At 39.6% G+C, this 14,587-nt stretch overlaps 1 protein-coding gene across 1 annotated transcript in view; it reads left to right on the plus strand.

Annotated features, from left to right (window-relative positions):
* The window catches only part of tenm2 (teneurin transmembrane protein 2), a 447,642-nt gene that overhangs the window by 399,215 nt on the left and 33,840 nt on the right, over positions 1-14,587 (plus strand). Inside the window, exons 16-20 of the mRNA XM_015382666.1 lie at positions 8,868-9,014; positions 9,286-9,496; positions 11,465-11,584; positions 12,426-12,687; positions 12,959-13,230. Coding sequence (XP_015238152.1) covers positions 8,868-9,014; positions 9,286-9,496; positions 11,465-11,584; positions 12,426-12,687; positions 12,959-13,230 — 1,012 coding nt within the window. The remainder of the gene's footprint in view (positions 1-8,867; positions 9,015-9,285; positions 9,497-11,464; positions 11,585-12,425; positions 12,688-12,958; positions 13,231-14,587) is intronic.

Raw genomic sequence — 14,587 nt, forward strand, 5'->3', positions numbered from 1 at the left:
TCTATCTATCTATCTCTCTATCTATCTATCTATCTATCTATCTATCTATCTATCTATCTATCTATCTATAGATAGATAGATAACATATATAGATATAGATATCTATATCTATATATGTTATATAGATATATATATATATTTTTAACCATTAAGTTAAAGAAACTTTCTGTCTCTCAATGCTGTTAATCCTTTAATCAAAAAAAGAATCGACAGATTAATCGATTTGCAAATAAATCGTTAGTTGCAGCCCTATTTTGATAGTTTTTATTTTTATTTATTATTTTTAAACACTAACAGGCCATGAAGAAAATTAGCTCAAATGAAACAAAAATAACAAGTCTATCTTTAAAATGTAAGGAGAAGAGGTAAAAATGTGTAAAAAAAAAAAAATGACTTCAGTAAATTAAAGATGGTCTAAATTTAAACCTAAGTAAAGTAAAAAAGTTTTTGTATTTCAGAATCAGAATCAAGTTTATTCGCTTACAAGGAGTGTGACCTGGTGTTGATGCTGCAGACAAATTTAATATATACAGAATCAATAGCTAAACACAATATAAAACATCCAGTACACTATATGCCATGTATAGTATATAGATATATACTATATGTTGTTTACTTTGGTACTTGACGCCGCTTTTCAGAGGTAGGTAGTAACTAGTCATAGTTACTCTGTTTCATTTACTTTTAATTGAGTAATATTCCAGTGTTTACTTTAGTAAATTTTTCGTGTTGCTCTACCCACCATCAGTAATTTCAGCTTTTCAGAGATCAGGTGAAAGCACAGTAAACATTAGAGCTGGAAGATCTACTGAAAGATTGATTTAAATTTCAAATACCGAAATTTGAGCACAAATATCTGATAACATCACTTCTGATGTTCATCAGGCAAATACTACGACTCCTTTACTCTTACTAGGATATTTTTTTGGGATGACTTCTTCCTATGTTTACATTAGTGTGAAAATGTATAATTAATGCCACTTTTAATTGATGAAAATGTTTGACACATTCAAAAGATTGGTAGGAAATCAGAAGGTGTGCATTAATACCTGCCATGGCTACAACCAGAGACATTGAATTGGAGAGTTCTGACAAGTCCATTGGCTACATCAGCAACATTTCAGAAACCACAACCGCAAAGCATCGCGCATAAGAGGTTAGCCGCTAACACTAGAATAGCGGCAGACGTTAGCAGAGCACGACAGTAGAAAATTATATTTAGGCTGCTCTATTTGTCTTTTATCATGTGAACAAAAGATTAAAAAATAAATAAATAAATTCACGTGGCTGATAACGGAGCTATAGTATGGAGTTCATACTCTCAATAGGTAAGCTTTTTCTTAATAGTTAATGTATTTATGTAAGCAAAAATTGTTGCTCATTCAGGAGGAACATGTCTTGCAAACAATGACTGGATGCAGGCAACTGGTTTTCATTAACCAGTCTGACTGAACTGTTTCCTTGTTTTCTGTGAATTGGCGCTTTATAAATAAACTGAATTAAACTGAATAATTACCAAAGACATTCAGATATTGAATGGGCCAAACCATGAGACCCCCTATCAACCTAGCTGCTTTGGTCATCTGCTGGCAGAACACTCCTAGCCAATGGCTCTGGGTACAACCATCACATTCCTCATGCAAAGCCACTCATGAGCTGGAAACACAACATAAGTTTTCAAGGCACCTTACCGAGACAATTCAACCAGGCAATGCAGTCAGATTGCTGAGGAAAACCAGCTGATTGCATCGACTCATTGACTCTTCAGCAATCCCTCACACTAAGCATGCTTGTAGCGACAGTGGAGAGGAAAAACTCCCTTTGAACAGGAAGAAACCTCCAGCAGAACCAGGCTCAGTGTGAGCGGCCATCTGCTGAGGCCCACTGGGGTTCAAGGAGACAGAAGCAGACATAGAAAAAGAAGCATAGATACAAAAGGCAACCGTCAACCAGCTCCACAGGCGGCCCCGTCCAGGAAACACACAGCCAGGCAGACGAGCTCCGAGCCAGCTCCCATGTCAGAGGATGAAGAGAGCACATCCAGTTAGTCACAGTCAGAGAAACAGGACTACACTGGAAAACAGGCCAAGCTCCAACATCTAGAAACAAAGGTGTTGATGGCAGCAGCACAGCTGATATTTTTCTCCAGGATGGAGTCACAGCCAAACAGGAACAGACCAGATGAAGCTACTATGAGAAAAAGCAGAGAGAGCAGAACGTTAGAGATTGAACTAACAGATTCTGCAGAGTGGTAGAATAGAGATAGAATGATGAAAAAGGGGTCCCTATGTCTTCCAGCAGTCTAAGCATATAGCAGCAGAACTATAGAGATAGCTCAGGATGACCTAAGTATTTTGGATGTGGTATAAAAGTCAAGGAGAAACTTCAAACCTGACTGAAATTCTTTGGAAGTGAATCTTAACAGTACTTTGATAGAAGCCTTCTTCTCGCTCTCCTTTAATAGCTTAAATGGTGAAGCTATACCACAGTGCTCAAACCAAGTTGTGGTACTTTTGGCCGTTAACTTTACATTAACTAGGATACAGAACTTTAACATATCAACCATCTTCGTTAATAAAGAAAGTGTCAATGCTGTGTTTATATTTTCCTTCCTCAAAATTAGGCTTAATTCTTTAAAATGTATATAGTGTAATTAATCTATAAATGCATTTCACATCTTGAATTCATTTATTATCAACTTTTTCCCTATTGAGAATGACCTGTATGTCCGGAGTGAAACCTAAAATAAACCCCACTTTAAAAACTCAACTATTCTAGTCATGTAGCGCATAAACGCATTTGCTTCACACACAAGGAGAAAACGATCAAAGTCGCAGCAAACTTTGGAGGTAATTGGTAAATTTCATAGGCCACTGATGCAAGGCGTTAATGTTGTGTCAAAAAAATGCAGCGCTGTTAAACGTGTGTGTCTGCGTGTGTGTTTACATTTGGGTGTTTGTGGCAACAGTCACGGCCACGCTAGAGTGGCTAATAAATTCATTTTGCGCCCACGTGTGTGGACTCATATCGTAGTGAACATACTGCATTAAGTCCAGCCCTTCTGTCTCATCAAACCAGCCTAAAGCAAGAAAAACTGCAGGTTAATCAGTCAGATCGCATAAGGATAACCTAAATAACAGTTAAGGGCAAGAAATCGAGGCAAACAGAGAAGTCTGCGAGTCCAGAGTGACTTTTCTCACCGGCTCTCAGCGAGAATGCTTATTAGATACCCCGGCAGCTGAACCTGAGTCAGGTTGCGCGGAGCGGCACAGATTGCCTGACAGTACAGGTCCCTGGAGCAACATTGAGAGTGTCCTCTCAACCCTCGGCACTTAATGGAATAGCTCTCATTGTTTTATAAAGAGCTAGCTCAAAGAAAAAGGAAAATTGCAAGGTTAAAGATGGAGCAACACACGAAAAGACCAAGCAACAGTGGAAAAATCAAAGGCAAACTCCTAAAGTCTGGTGGCTTATTAAGAACAGGAGAAGCAGTGAGCGGAGCTTTGTTGTAGAAGTTTTCCGGCCCATCTATAAGACGTGGCGGTGGATTTATAGCAGTAACCTTTACATGATGACCTTTAGAGCAGACGGAGTTGGGCACAGGGGGATGGAGAAAATACTGCAACTTTTTACCACAATGTCTCAACTTAGTTTCTTTGTCCTTCTTAACTCCTTCTCTGCTCGCGTTTCTGCTCATCTCTCTCTTTCTCTTTAGTCTCAGTCTCACCAGATATCTATCCCGTCGTATACGCCGCCAACCAGATGCTGTGTGCTGACCCATAACCCAAGGCAATTTCTCCTCCTTTTTAAGGGGATTTCATCAGAGTCCAACTACATTACTGAGGAGGGTGGGCTTAATAGTTTCTGAAATCCCACTTTATTCTACTTAGTATGGGGGGAGTATTGACTGGGTCCTGACATTAAAGAGAGAGGAGCCTTATGCGAGGCCTGCCCAGGCAAGCCAATCAATGCCCGCTATGGATTGTCCTGTCCGGGTGCTTCATAAGTATTTGGCCGCTTTAAATGGCAACTCCATTTAACAGGCAATCACTGCTAACTGCCTTTGTTCTCCGAGCTCAATACTTGGGGACAATCTATTCCAGTCTGACTGTTAATGCGCCATCAGGAGTCCCCCGATGCTGAGAATGCAAATAATTAAAGATAAAACCTTTTGACTCGATTCCTGTTGTTGAGCTGAAAACTTGGCTAAGCTGCTCCACTTCACCCCCCCCCCCCCCCCGGTCCCTCAAAACAAGATGGCGGTTATCCTGCAAGTCCTTTTCTTGACTTTCCCCCACAGCCCAGCCGGTTGAGACATGATAAAACGCCAATCGGGGTGAAATGCCTGTTAATTTAGCCGCTGCCACGGTTTAGATTGCGCTATTTGTATTCATAATGCATGGTTTTATTGATGCAGCGATTTGTTGGAGGGCAAAACTCTGCAGTGCAACTTGAGTGAAAATATGTTCATTAATCTACTGAGCAGGACTCGGTAAAAAGCATTTCATATTCATAATCTCTCACAGGGTTATTTTGTCCGTCCTTGCTCTGTGGCGGCGTGCTGCCGCAGAGTGAGAAATGTCGGGTCATATCTCCCGGGTGCGTTGCGCCGGATGTTTGTGTGTGTATATATCTGAGCTGAGTGCCTTCCCTGCATGTATGTATTGTTTTATCAGTCTTTTCCTTCATCTCCCGTGAGGAGAATTAGGAGTGTCGCGTCCCGCTCCCTAATTTATTGAAGAGGAAATCCCAGTGACAAGTTTGTTTAAGGCGCCTTCTGTGATGTGAGGGGGGAAATATAAAACACTGACATTGCGTCGCATCGGTCCTTGAAAATTTCTAATCAGCAAAATGCACAGTGGTAAAAATGTTTGATTTAGGCTGATAGAGGTAAATGGTTAGACAGGCCCAGCAAGAGTTGAAAGCTTTTTTAAAACAACATTTCTGGCTGTCACCGTCTTGGCCTCAAATCCAATTATTAAATCGAGCTTAAGTACTTCCTATTGGGTTTTCATAACCCAGAGTGTTTATTTCATGTCGTTTAGCAGAAGCCTCTATGGATACAATCAACTGAAATGAATATATGACTAATCTTGATTGACTAAATTAACATCTTGGGATGGGCTTTAGCTGAGCCATAAGTTAGATGAAAACCTCGATGCAGCCTCATATCTGTCTACATCGAGCTGGAGGCAGCAGTTTGGCTGCTTGGATTAGCATATAGACTAAAAACAGGGAGAGAGAGTCCTGCCAACGCCATAAAAATGCTCAAGGTGTAAAAGCAGCAACAGGGAAGGTTGGTCTTTGAGGTACCGTCGTGCTTAATAGATTTTAGTCATCATCTTGCCTCCAGTAGTGATGTTGGGGGGGGGTTATGATTTTAATAGACACATTAAGCAAACAACTATGTACATTAGGGAAAGTTTAAGTAATTTCACAATTCCTCATGATAACCGTAAAACTTGAAAACTAGTTTAAAATTTTAAATTTCATTTAAATTCAGTTTACTCCCCCAGACTGCCACTCTGGGTCCCTGAGCAAGACCCTTAACCCCACAGTGCTCCCGGGGCGCCGCACAATGGCAGCCCACTGCTCCCCAAGGGGAGGGGTTAAATGCAGAGATAAATTTCTCCAATGTGAGATCAATAATGTTCAATCTTTTCAGTTTATTTCTAAGTTTATTTATATAGCGCCATTCTGAACACGTGATCTCAAGGCACTTTACAGAGACAATTTAACCAGATCATACAGTCAGATCGGTTTAAAGTTAAAAGGAAAACCATTTACCGTAATTTTCAGACTATAAGTCGCAGAAGCTAAATTGCATGATTTGTACATATACAAGCCGCACCGGACTATAAGCCGCAGGTTTTTTATGTTTAATTAGCATATGTTTCGTTTACAGAGAGGATTGTCGGGAAAGAGGCAACTGTTTGGGGAAGCTCCTATTTATTAACATTTCAACACAATTAAATTGAGACAATTCTTCCTGCTGGCGTCTCCAACGTCTCCCCGTTGACTCGTTGATTCCAAGGTTGCGTGCGGCGGTTCTATTTCCTTCGTTTACTACCAAATTGACTGCCTTTACCTTAAAAGCTGCATCATATGCATTTCAACGTTTGTTTTCCATAATGAGGGTGTCACACAAACTGTCTCGCAATGTCCGTCTTTCTCAGAGTCTGCTTCTGGAGGTACCGTATCACCCTAGTGGCCGTTAGCTGTAAAAGTCCATAGATAAGCCGCAAGGTCGAAAAATGGGGAAAAAGTTGCGGCTTATAGTCCGAAAATTACGGTAAATGCATAATTGACTCGTCAGGAATCCCTCAAAGCTAGCATGCCTTTAGCGACAGTGGAGAGGAAAGCTCCCTTTGAACAGGAAGAATTAAATCCTAATTAACACCTGATCACAAAACAGTAAATTTCACTAGTTTTTCATCATGAAACTAAACTTCATTCTCACCTCTTCTAAGGAAAATCAAAGGCAGTATTTTTCCAGATTCTGAGAATAGAATATAACTCTTATTGGTATCAGGGGGAACAATACTGACCATCTTAAACAACCCAACTCACTTTTGCAAATAAACAAGTCAAAATAGATTGTTAGGAAAATTATATTACTACTGGGCAATAAAACAATAGCGATATATACCGCGATACGCCTGACCAGTATCAATAGTGAATACATCTGTTAAAATGTTCTATGAAGTTATTGAATTCTGATCTAGAACCGCACGGCATTCTGGGGGATGTAGGCAGATGTATTTAGCCTATCAACCTCTCACAACCAAATTAAAACGGGTGTAAAAAAATCGATTCTGTTTAATATTGCAATATTTTACTAGACAATAGTAGTATTAGTTTAAAATGGATCTTAAATGTAAATATATTAGGCAAACATCCATCAATTGTCTTACTTTTATGAGGATTCCAGAGCTATATTATTTTACAAATCACAACATATCATCTTTTTTATTGTGTCAGGATAATCTGAATAATTTGTATTAGGGCTGAACGATTTTGGAAAATAATCTAATTGCAATTTTTTTTCTTTATATTGCGATTTAGTGCAATTTTTTTTCTTTATATTGCGATTTAATGCAATTTTTTCCCCCAGTTTAATTGATCATGTCTTTTTTTAAACATATACAAACAACAAATCAATCCGTTTCATCGCTGTGCAGATTAGGTGCTAAAAGACACGCTGTGTCCTAATTAATGATCGCGTTCTGCCTACGATATATTTCAACCAAAATTGCAATTTAATTTTGACTTTTCTCTACATAACCACAAGCAACAAAAATTGCCTCTAAATAAAGACAATTGTAAACAAGGACTGTTTAAATCAAGAGCTTTTAATGTTTTTATTAATCAGAATATTATTCAAGAGAACAGCTTTTAACTGATTTGGACATCAGTCCTTGTTGAACATGAAGTCCAAAGTGCAACCATGTATGTATTAAACTGATTAACTGGTACTTAGTGCTATGTATGAATATATAAACTCTAAAACAAGTAATAAAATTAGATTATCTCACTGCTGCAACTGTCTTCCCTTCCATGTGGAGGCAAATCCACTTTAAACATTTTACCAACACCTAAAGAACGCGTCTGATTCACTAATTGTTACATAGCCAAAAATTTGGAAATTGCATTTTTTCTCAATCGCGATTATATTGAAAATGCGATTAATTGTTCAGCCCTAATTTGTATCATCATGATATCTAACATATTGCTAAAGTTTTGTCAGTTCACATGCCAAAACTCTAAGAAATGTTTCTAGGATGGCTGACCTCAATTTAAAGATTAAAGGTTACGTTTAATTAGGGTTAGGGTTGCAATTTTAAATCAGCTTTTTTTCCCAATGGGCTTAAATTTAAATAAATAAAACAAACAAAAAAAGATGAATGATATTAAAGACATATATTGTAATAGATTTTTTTAGCCGTGTTGCACAACCCTAGATTATAAACAGGACATGTGTTGAAAGCTCCATCTGGTTCGCATGCAGAGAATAACAAGATTTATAGGAGTTTCTGCTGAGGGGAAAATAAAAGGTTCCCAATATATCATTGATTAAATCCACAAAGCTTCCCCACTAGTTCTGATTCCTGTTTTAATAACGTGCTAATACATTTCATCCAGACTGGTGTTTTACCTGATTTCAATCTTTATGCGAAACCAATTTGGTATCATCCCTTTCTAATAAGGTGTCTTGAGATTAAATATAATTTCCATATTTGTCCTCTATTAAAATGAGCCAGACTATGGTAGATAGTGTGAGTATGAGGAAGATATTACTGTCCTCTCTAATTGCCTTCTTTATTTGCTTCAAAGTCACTGTTGAGTTTGGAGAGCTCTTCCCTCGCTGGCTGCAGTCTTGCTTGGCTATAGGGCCTCTGATTCTGGAAGGGTTTTTTTCTTTTTTTGCATAAGCTTAAGTAAAGGTTTATTAGTTCATAGACTGCATATACACACAGGCTCAGACACACACACGCTCTCTCACACCGTCAAACATAATCTCATTCTCTCATGAGAAAGCATTACTCTCAGGCCATCAGAATCCCATTACCCACGCTGAATCATAAATAGAGGGAGAAAGAGAGTGATGATCGGGTGGGGTTCCATCCAGTAAGAGAATAAGTGATCTATCCTCCTCAGTCCACAGACATTAGCAGCCATTCCTTAGCTGTAGAGCCTCAGAGAAAGCTGGAAGTAAAAACCTTACCTGCTGATTTAAACAGGCTGTATGTCCATGACTGTCCATCCGTTCATCTTTAACTAAAAACAAGCATCCCTCTGTTCTCTTCTCACCCTACCTCCTCAACCCCCCCCACCCCGACCCACTTTCTCCTGTTGCCTTCACCCAGACGGCTGTCCCAACTTATGTAACGGCAACGGCCAGTGCACCATGGGTCAGCAGAGCTGGCACTGTGAGTGTCAGACAGGCTGGAGGGGCCCCGGATGCAGTGTTGCCATGGAGACGTCCTGTGCTGACAACAAGGACAACGAAGGAGGTGAAAAAAATTTGCGGTATAGCGGTTTTTAAGTGCAGCCTTGGTTTTGTCTTCCCCCTAGAAAACAGATGACAGTGAGAGAAAGTAAGGTGATGAAGAAAAGTAAATAAAGATTAAGATACAGATCTCAGGAGATGTATCATCTCTAGGGATAGTGAAAGTAAAGTTCTACTGGTGAGCTCTGCACAGAATATTTGAATATTTGATAAAGACATAATGAAGACTGGGTGCTTTTTGCTTTCCTCAAACAGCTCTATCCGCCCTCTTTCAGATGGACTCACAGACTGCATGGATCCAGACTGCTGCATTCAAAGCCCCTGTCAGAACAGCCCGCTGTGCCGCGGCTCCCGAGACCCCCTGCAGGTCATTCAGCAGAACCTCGTGTCCCAGCCTCGAGTCCGATCTTTCTACGACCGCGTCAAGATGCTGGTGGGACGGGACAGCACCCACATCATCCCTGGGGAGAACCCATTCAACTCCAGGTATGGCAGGAAACTTATCCAAAAAAAACCAACATATTTTTGAAGCCACCATAACAAGTAGAAGTGTTGCCTCCTATGATATTTAATCATGTTTTACTATAAAAGTAAGAAAAGGCTTTGGATCAAAGAAAATTAATTAGATAAAACCCAAGACATGTTTTCAAAAAGATATCATTTAATTTGAAAGGTCAGTTTAATTCATTTCAAGGACTTAATTATGTGCCTCTTTATACAGAAGAGGCTCTTGCCAAACTATTAATATAATTTGACCTAATTTATATTTTATCAACTTACATGTAAAGATACATTTTGTTCCATTGTTGTTTCGAGCGTAAAACATTTTTAACAATTTTTGTTAATTCAAATTTGAAATAAAAATACAGAAATGTTAAAACGTTTAAATCAAAAAAGGTTTTGAATTTATTTAATTCTTTTTTTTTTCAAATGTCTTTTTCATATTTAAGTTTTTTTAAATTGTATTTTTTTGCCAGAACCCTTTGAAAAGGTCTATATTTTCAATTTTTTTTTTTTTTTTTTTTTTTTTTTTTTAAATCCTGTTGTTTGTTTTTGGTTAAATTGAGTTTTCCAAATTGCCTTTTTTATGCCGTTTAAAAGATCACAATCGCTTCATTTGAAGCACAAAACAAACGCATTCTGTTGACACATTGACCTATAAGGATGTTGCTGCTGACGTCCATGGAGACCAATAGAAATGCATCTTCACTCCTCACTGCAGAGTAAACCGTACTCTCCAGTCTCATCCGTTAAACGCAACTTGAAATAAGTCAATTTATGAAACTCCATTTAAAATCTGTAAAAAAAAAAAAATTATTTTTGAAAAATTACAATTGGAAATTTAATTATTATTATTATTATTTTGTTTGTTTGTTTTGAGAAAACAGCCAAGTTACTCTCAGAACCTTTTTTATTTTATTTCTAAGTTTCATTTCTGGATTGCATCTTTTTTAAATTTCAACTTACAATATGCAATTTTTTGACATCCATTTACAAAGTACATTATTTGCTTGCAACAATAATGAAAGAAAATTCACTCCATACTCACATCCATTAACTGTAATTTCTTTTTCTACAGAACATTTGTATTATTGTGAAATCTGAAGGGGATTTTTCTTTGTTCTGTTTTTGTTTTTTTACAAATGCAAATCTAAAAGAAAGTATTTTATGCATTAGGATTTAGCCTCCACCACTACTTTCTCCTTAGATAAAATCCAGTGCAACAAATTGCTTTAGGCAGTCAACTAAAGCAGAGTGTTGCTAGTTCTCCTCTTTTCAGTCATGCATTCCTTTGAGTTTCTTTATCACTTCGAATCCAAATAAAACATAAAGAAGTTTTATTTAACAGATGACAAAATGCAAAAAGTTTCAATGTCAGTAGATTTTTGTACAATGCACTGCAGATCCCCACAGCTAGAGTGAATACCGTGCTTTTTCAGACTTTTTTTTTTATATTATCAGTGTTAATTATTTGGATGAAAAGACTTTTCATCAGTGAGATCAAGGCTACAACTGTGGCACTCTTAAAAGGCCAGACATGAATGAGAACAGCTCTGCCTCATGGAAACGACGCTTTACACTTAGTTACTTAAATATCAAACAGGCTTTAAAAGAAGATCTTGCTGATGTGTGGAATGTAGCGCTGTCCGTGGTCCTGAAGTTTATTCACAGTTACTCTATTAGCTGCAGCAGAGGAACAGGTTTAGAGGTTATTCTGTGTGCGTCCCTCCCACATACATATAAATTTAATGTGTCATAGTTTATTTATGTGATTGACATGAATAAATTGGGGTGGGGATGAGGGGGGGCTGTCTCTAATTAATGAGCGGAGGAGGACCAAAGCAACTACTGATTGACCAAATTGGATGATTGAAGGATGGCCAGATTAAATCAGATGATGGGTTGGCCGGGGATGGTTGGTTCCCTCACTCTGTCCCTTCTTCCCTCTTGCAGCTTGGCGTCACTCGTCCGGGGTCAGGTGCTGACCACAGATGGAACCCCCCTGGTTGGGGTCAACGTGTCTTTTGTCAACTATCCACACTACGGGTACACGCTGACGCGGCAGGATGGAATGTATGTAAAACAGCGGCTCCTTGTTCAATCTGGAAACTACCTCACAGTCAGTGTGATTGGATTAGTTTAGATTAGATTAGATTAGTTTAAATTAGATTAGATTAGATTGGGATTAGATTAGATTAGCAATTTTAGAAGGAATCTTGGTAATGAGATCTACCAGTTGGTGTTGGGAAAACATCAAATTATAATGATGCTAATGTTGCTGCTGCAGAAATATCTGATATTTCCATGTAATTAAAAAAAATTTGTGATATGAAAAAATATTTTTTGATCTTTCTTCCTTCTGCAGGAATGTTATTTTCCTAATCAAACCTTGTGTCTTTTTTTGTAACTCTGTGTCTGTGTCCCGTTCTCCTTTCCTTCTAGAAGCATCTGAAGTTCTGCTAACATTATGCCACAGCTTGTGTTTCAGCAGCAGCAGCGGTCAGCTTGAATAGCTGCGCTCTAACCTCTCTGTCCGGCGTTGTTTTGTCTCGGTGCTATTTCTTATTTCAGCCGTTCCTGAGATTTAAGACTTTTAAATATTTCCCAAAAGCCATGACCCTTTTCTCTCTAGTTTCTGTTACATTGCAGATGTTTACCATAGCTTGAAAAAAACCTTCATTTAAAAGACAATTTTCTGACTTCAGATGAGATATCTGGGTCTCTACTTTGTTCTTGCTAATCTGTTCCATTTAAAGCAAAACTAAATATTTTTTTCAGGACTTTTGTTGATTTTATCAAACTGTACTAAAAGAAGGAGAAAGACTGTGTCTGTTAACGTTCAAATGCCTGTTCATCCACCACAGCGCTCCCCATGTGTGCCTCATTCCCACCCTGTTTTCACGAACCTCTCCAGGTTTGACCTGATAGCTAACGGCGGTGCATCTCTGACCCTGCGGTTCGAGCGCGCCCCCTTCCTGAGCCAGGAGCGCACCGTGTGGCTGCCCTGGAGCCAGTTTTATGCAATGGACACGGTGGTGCTTAAGACTGAGGAGAACACGATTCCAGGCTGCGATCTGAGCGGCTTCGTCCGGCCTGACCCTGTTGTGATTGCATCCCCTCTCTCCTCCTTCTTCAGCTCCAAGCCAGGGGAGAAACCCATCATACCGGAGACACAGGTGCAGTACCACTGACCTCTGGCTGCCGGCTAATCTCCCTCCTGGTCCCCTCGCTCTCCTCCTGCTGTCCTCTATGCCTGTCTATTGTAGCTTCTACCTCCTTCCATACGCCCCACCCCCTCCTTCCTCACCATTCTCCCTTTCTTTCCAGTTTCTTTATTTCATCCCTTGTTTTGTCCTTCAGCCATCACTGGAAGCGCGACCCCCATTACTCTCCCTCTGTCTAATCCTCTTAATCCCTCTTTCCTGTGGTCTCCCTTTTGTTTTGCAGGTGCTGCATGAGCAGATCGAGGTGCCAGGCACCAACCTGAAGCTTTGCTACCTAAGCTCCCGCACCCAGGGCTACCGCTCTCTTCTCAAGGTGACCATGACCCCAGCGGTAGTGCCGATGGGCCTGCTGAAGGTCCACCTGATGGTAGCTGTGGAGGGCCACCTCTTCCAGAAGTGGTTCCATGCCTCCCCGAACTTGGCCTACACCTACATCTGGGACAAGACGGATGCGTATGGACAGAGGGTGTACGGTCTGGCCGAGGCTGTCGGTGAGTGGGAGGGGCGGCACAGACCTTTTTCACTCTCTGCACTTGCAGAATATATTAAACGATTTAACACGAAGGGGGTCACCAGCAGTGACAGAAGCAGGGAAGCTAATTAGGAAGCCTGAAGGAGAGATAATATAGCAGAAAGCCATCCTAAAGTACAGCAGTAAGGCCACAGCAAATGGCTCTTTCTCTCCATACGTCTATTTTTCATTGAAGCTGCTTTGAGTTCGGTCAGCCAGCCGTAACTCTGGTGAAGGGTTATTAGCCATCAGGGCGCGTTAGCCGTTAACTACTGGAGCAGCAAGCAGGAGTCCAGGGGAGCCTCGCTGCTATTACTTTCTGCTGTCACAGTCACTCAGAGAGGCTGTCAGCCAGATACTACTGTCAAGACACAGGAGCCGTGAACATCCAGGACTTGGCTGTGGACTGCAGTGGCATGGGGGGCATAGCGTTTGGGAAAATTGGATTCAGTCAAATATCCCAAAGTGCCACCCCACCCCAACACCCACCCTCTGACTAATTGCTTCTCTACATATGCAATAGGGTCAGGTTTTCTATCGTTTTAACTAAACTGCTCTGAAAAAGCTGCTTGTAGAAGTATTTAGAGCCCATAAACATTTTACACTGTTTTCTTACAACTACAAACTTCAATATATGTCCTGCTTAATGCAGATCGTCAACATATATTGGTGGCTTATTGTAGAAGGAGAACAATTAGCCTTTTTTATTTTACAATAAAAATATAAAAAGCCTGGATCTCATTTGTCTTTAGTCATAATCTTATACACCACTGACACTAGATGCCTTCATAAGTCACTTTATAAGTAATTAGAGTTTGCCAAAGTAATGGGAGAGATTATAGGGAATTTAAAATATTAGAGATCTCTAAAACCAAATCCAATTCAATTTTAATTTAGTTTATTTATTCAGCTCCAATTCACAACATATTTCATCTGAAGGGTCTTTACTGAGACAGTTTAATCAGAGCCTAGATTCAGATTGGACAGGAGGCTGGCTTGAAATTTACCATCATGGTAAAACAGGCTATTGGTGGAAAAGATGCACTGATACTGGTAATGGTCCTGCTATTGAAGAAGATTCAAAGTTTCTGAGACTGACTAAACGCTCCATAGACGGGGGTTTAGGGTGTTCAATCATTTGTAAATTAAATAGAAGTTAGTTTTAAAAAATCTCTCGAATAGCAGGAAATGTATCTCTTTATAGGCATTGGTCTTTTTAATTTAATAAATTCAGACAGTTTAAACCCCTATAGTCACAGAGATGTTTGCAGAATACAACTGGTCCTGAGGATGGATGGATGGATGGATGGATGGATGGATGGATGGATGGATGGATGGATG

Source organism: Cyprinodon variegatus, unplaced genomic scaffold (genome assembly GCF_000732505.1).
Source record: "Cyprinodon variegatus isolate N-32 unplaced genomic scaffold, C_variegatus-1.0 Scaffold13, whole genome shotgun sequence".
In the NCBI taxonomy this organism is placed as follows: domain Eukaryota; kingdom Metazoa; phylum Chordata; class Actinopteri; order Cyprinodontiformes; family Cyprinodontidae; genus Cyprinodon; species Cyprinodon variegatus.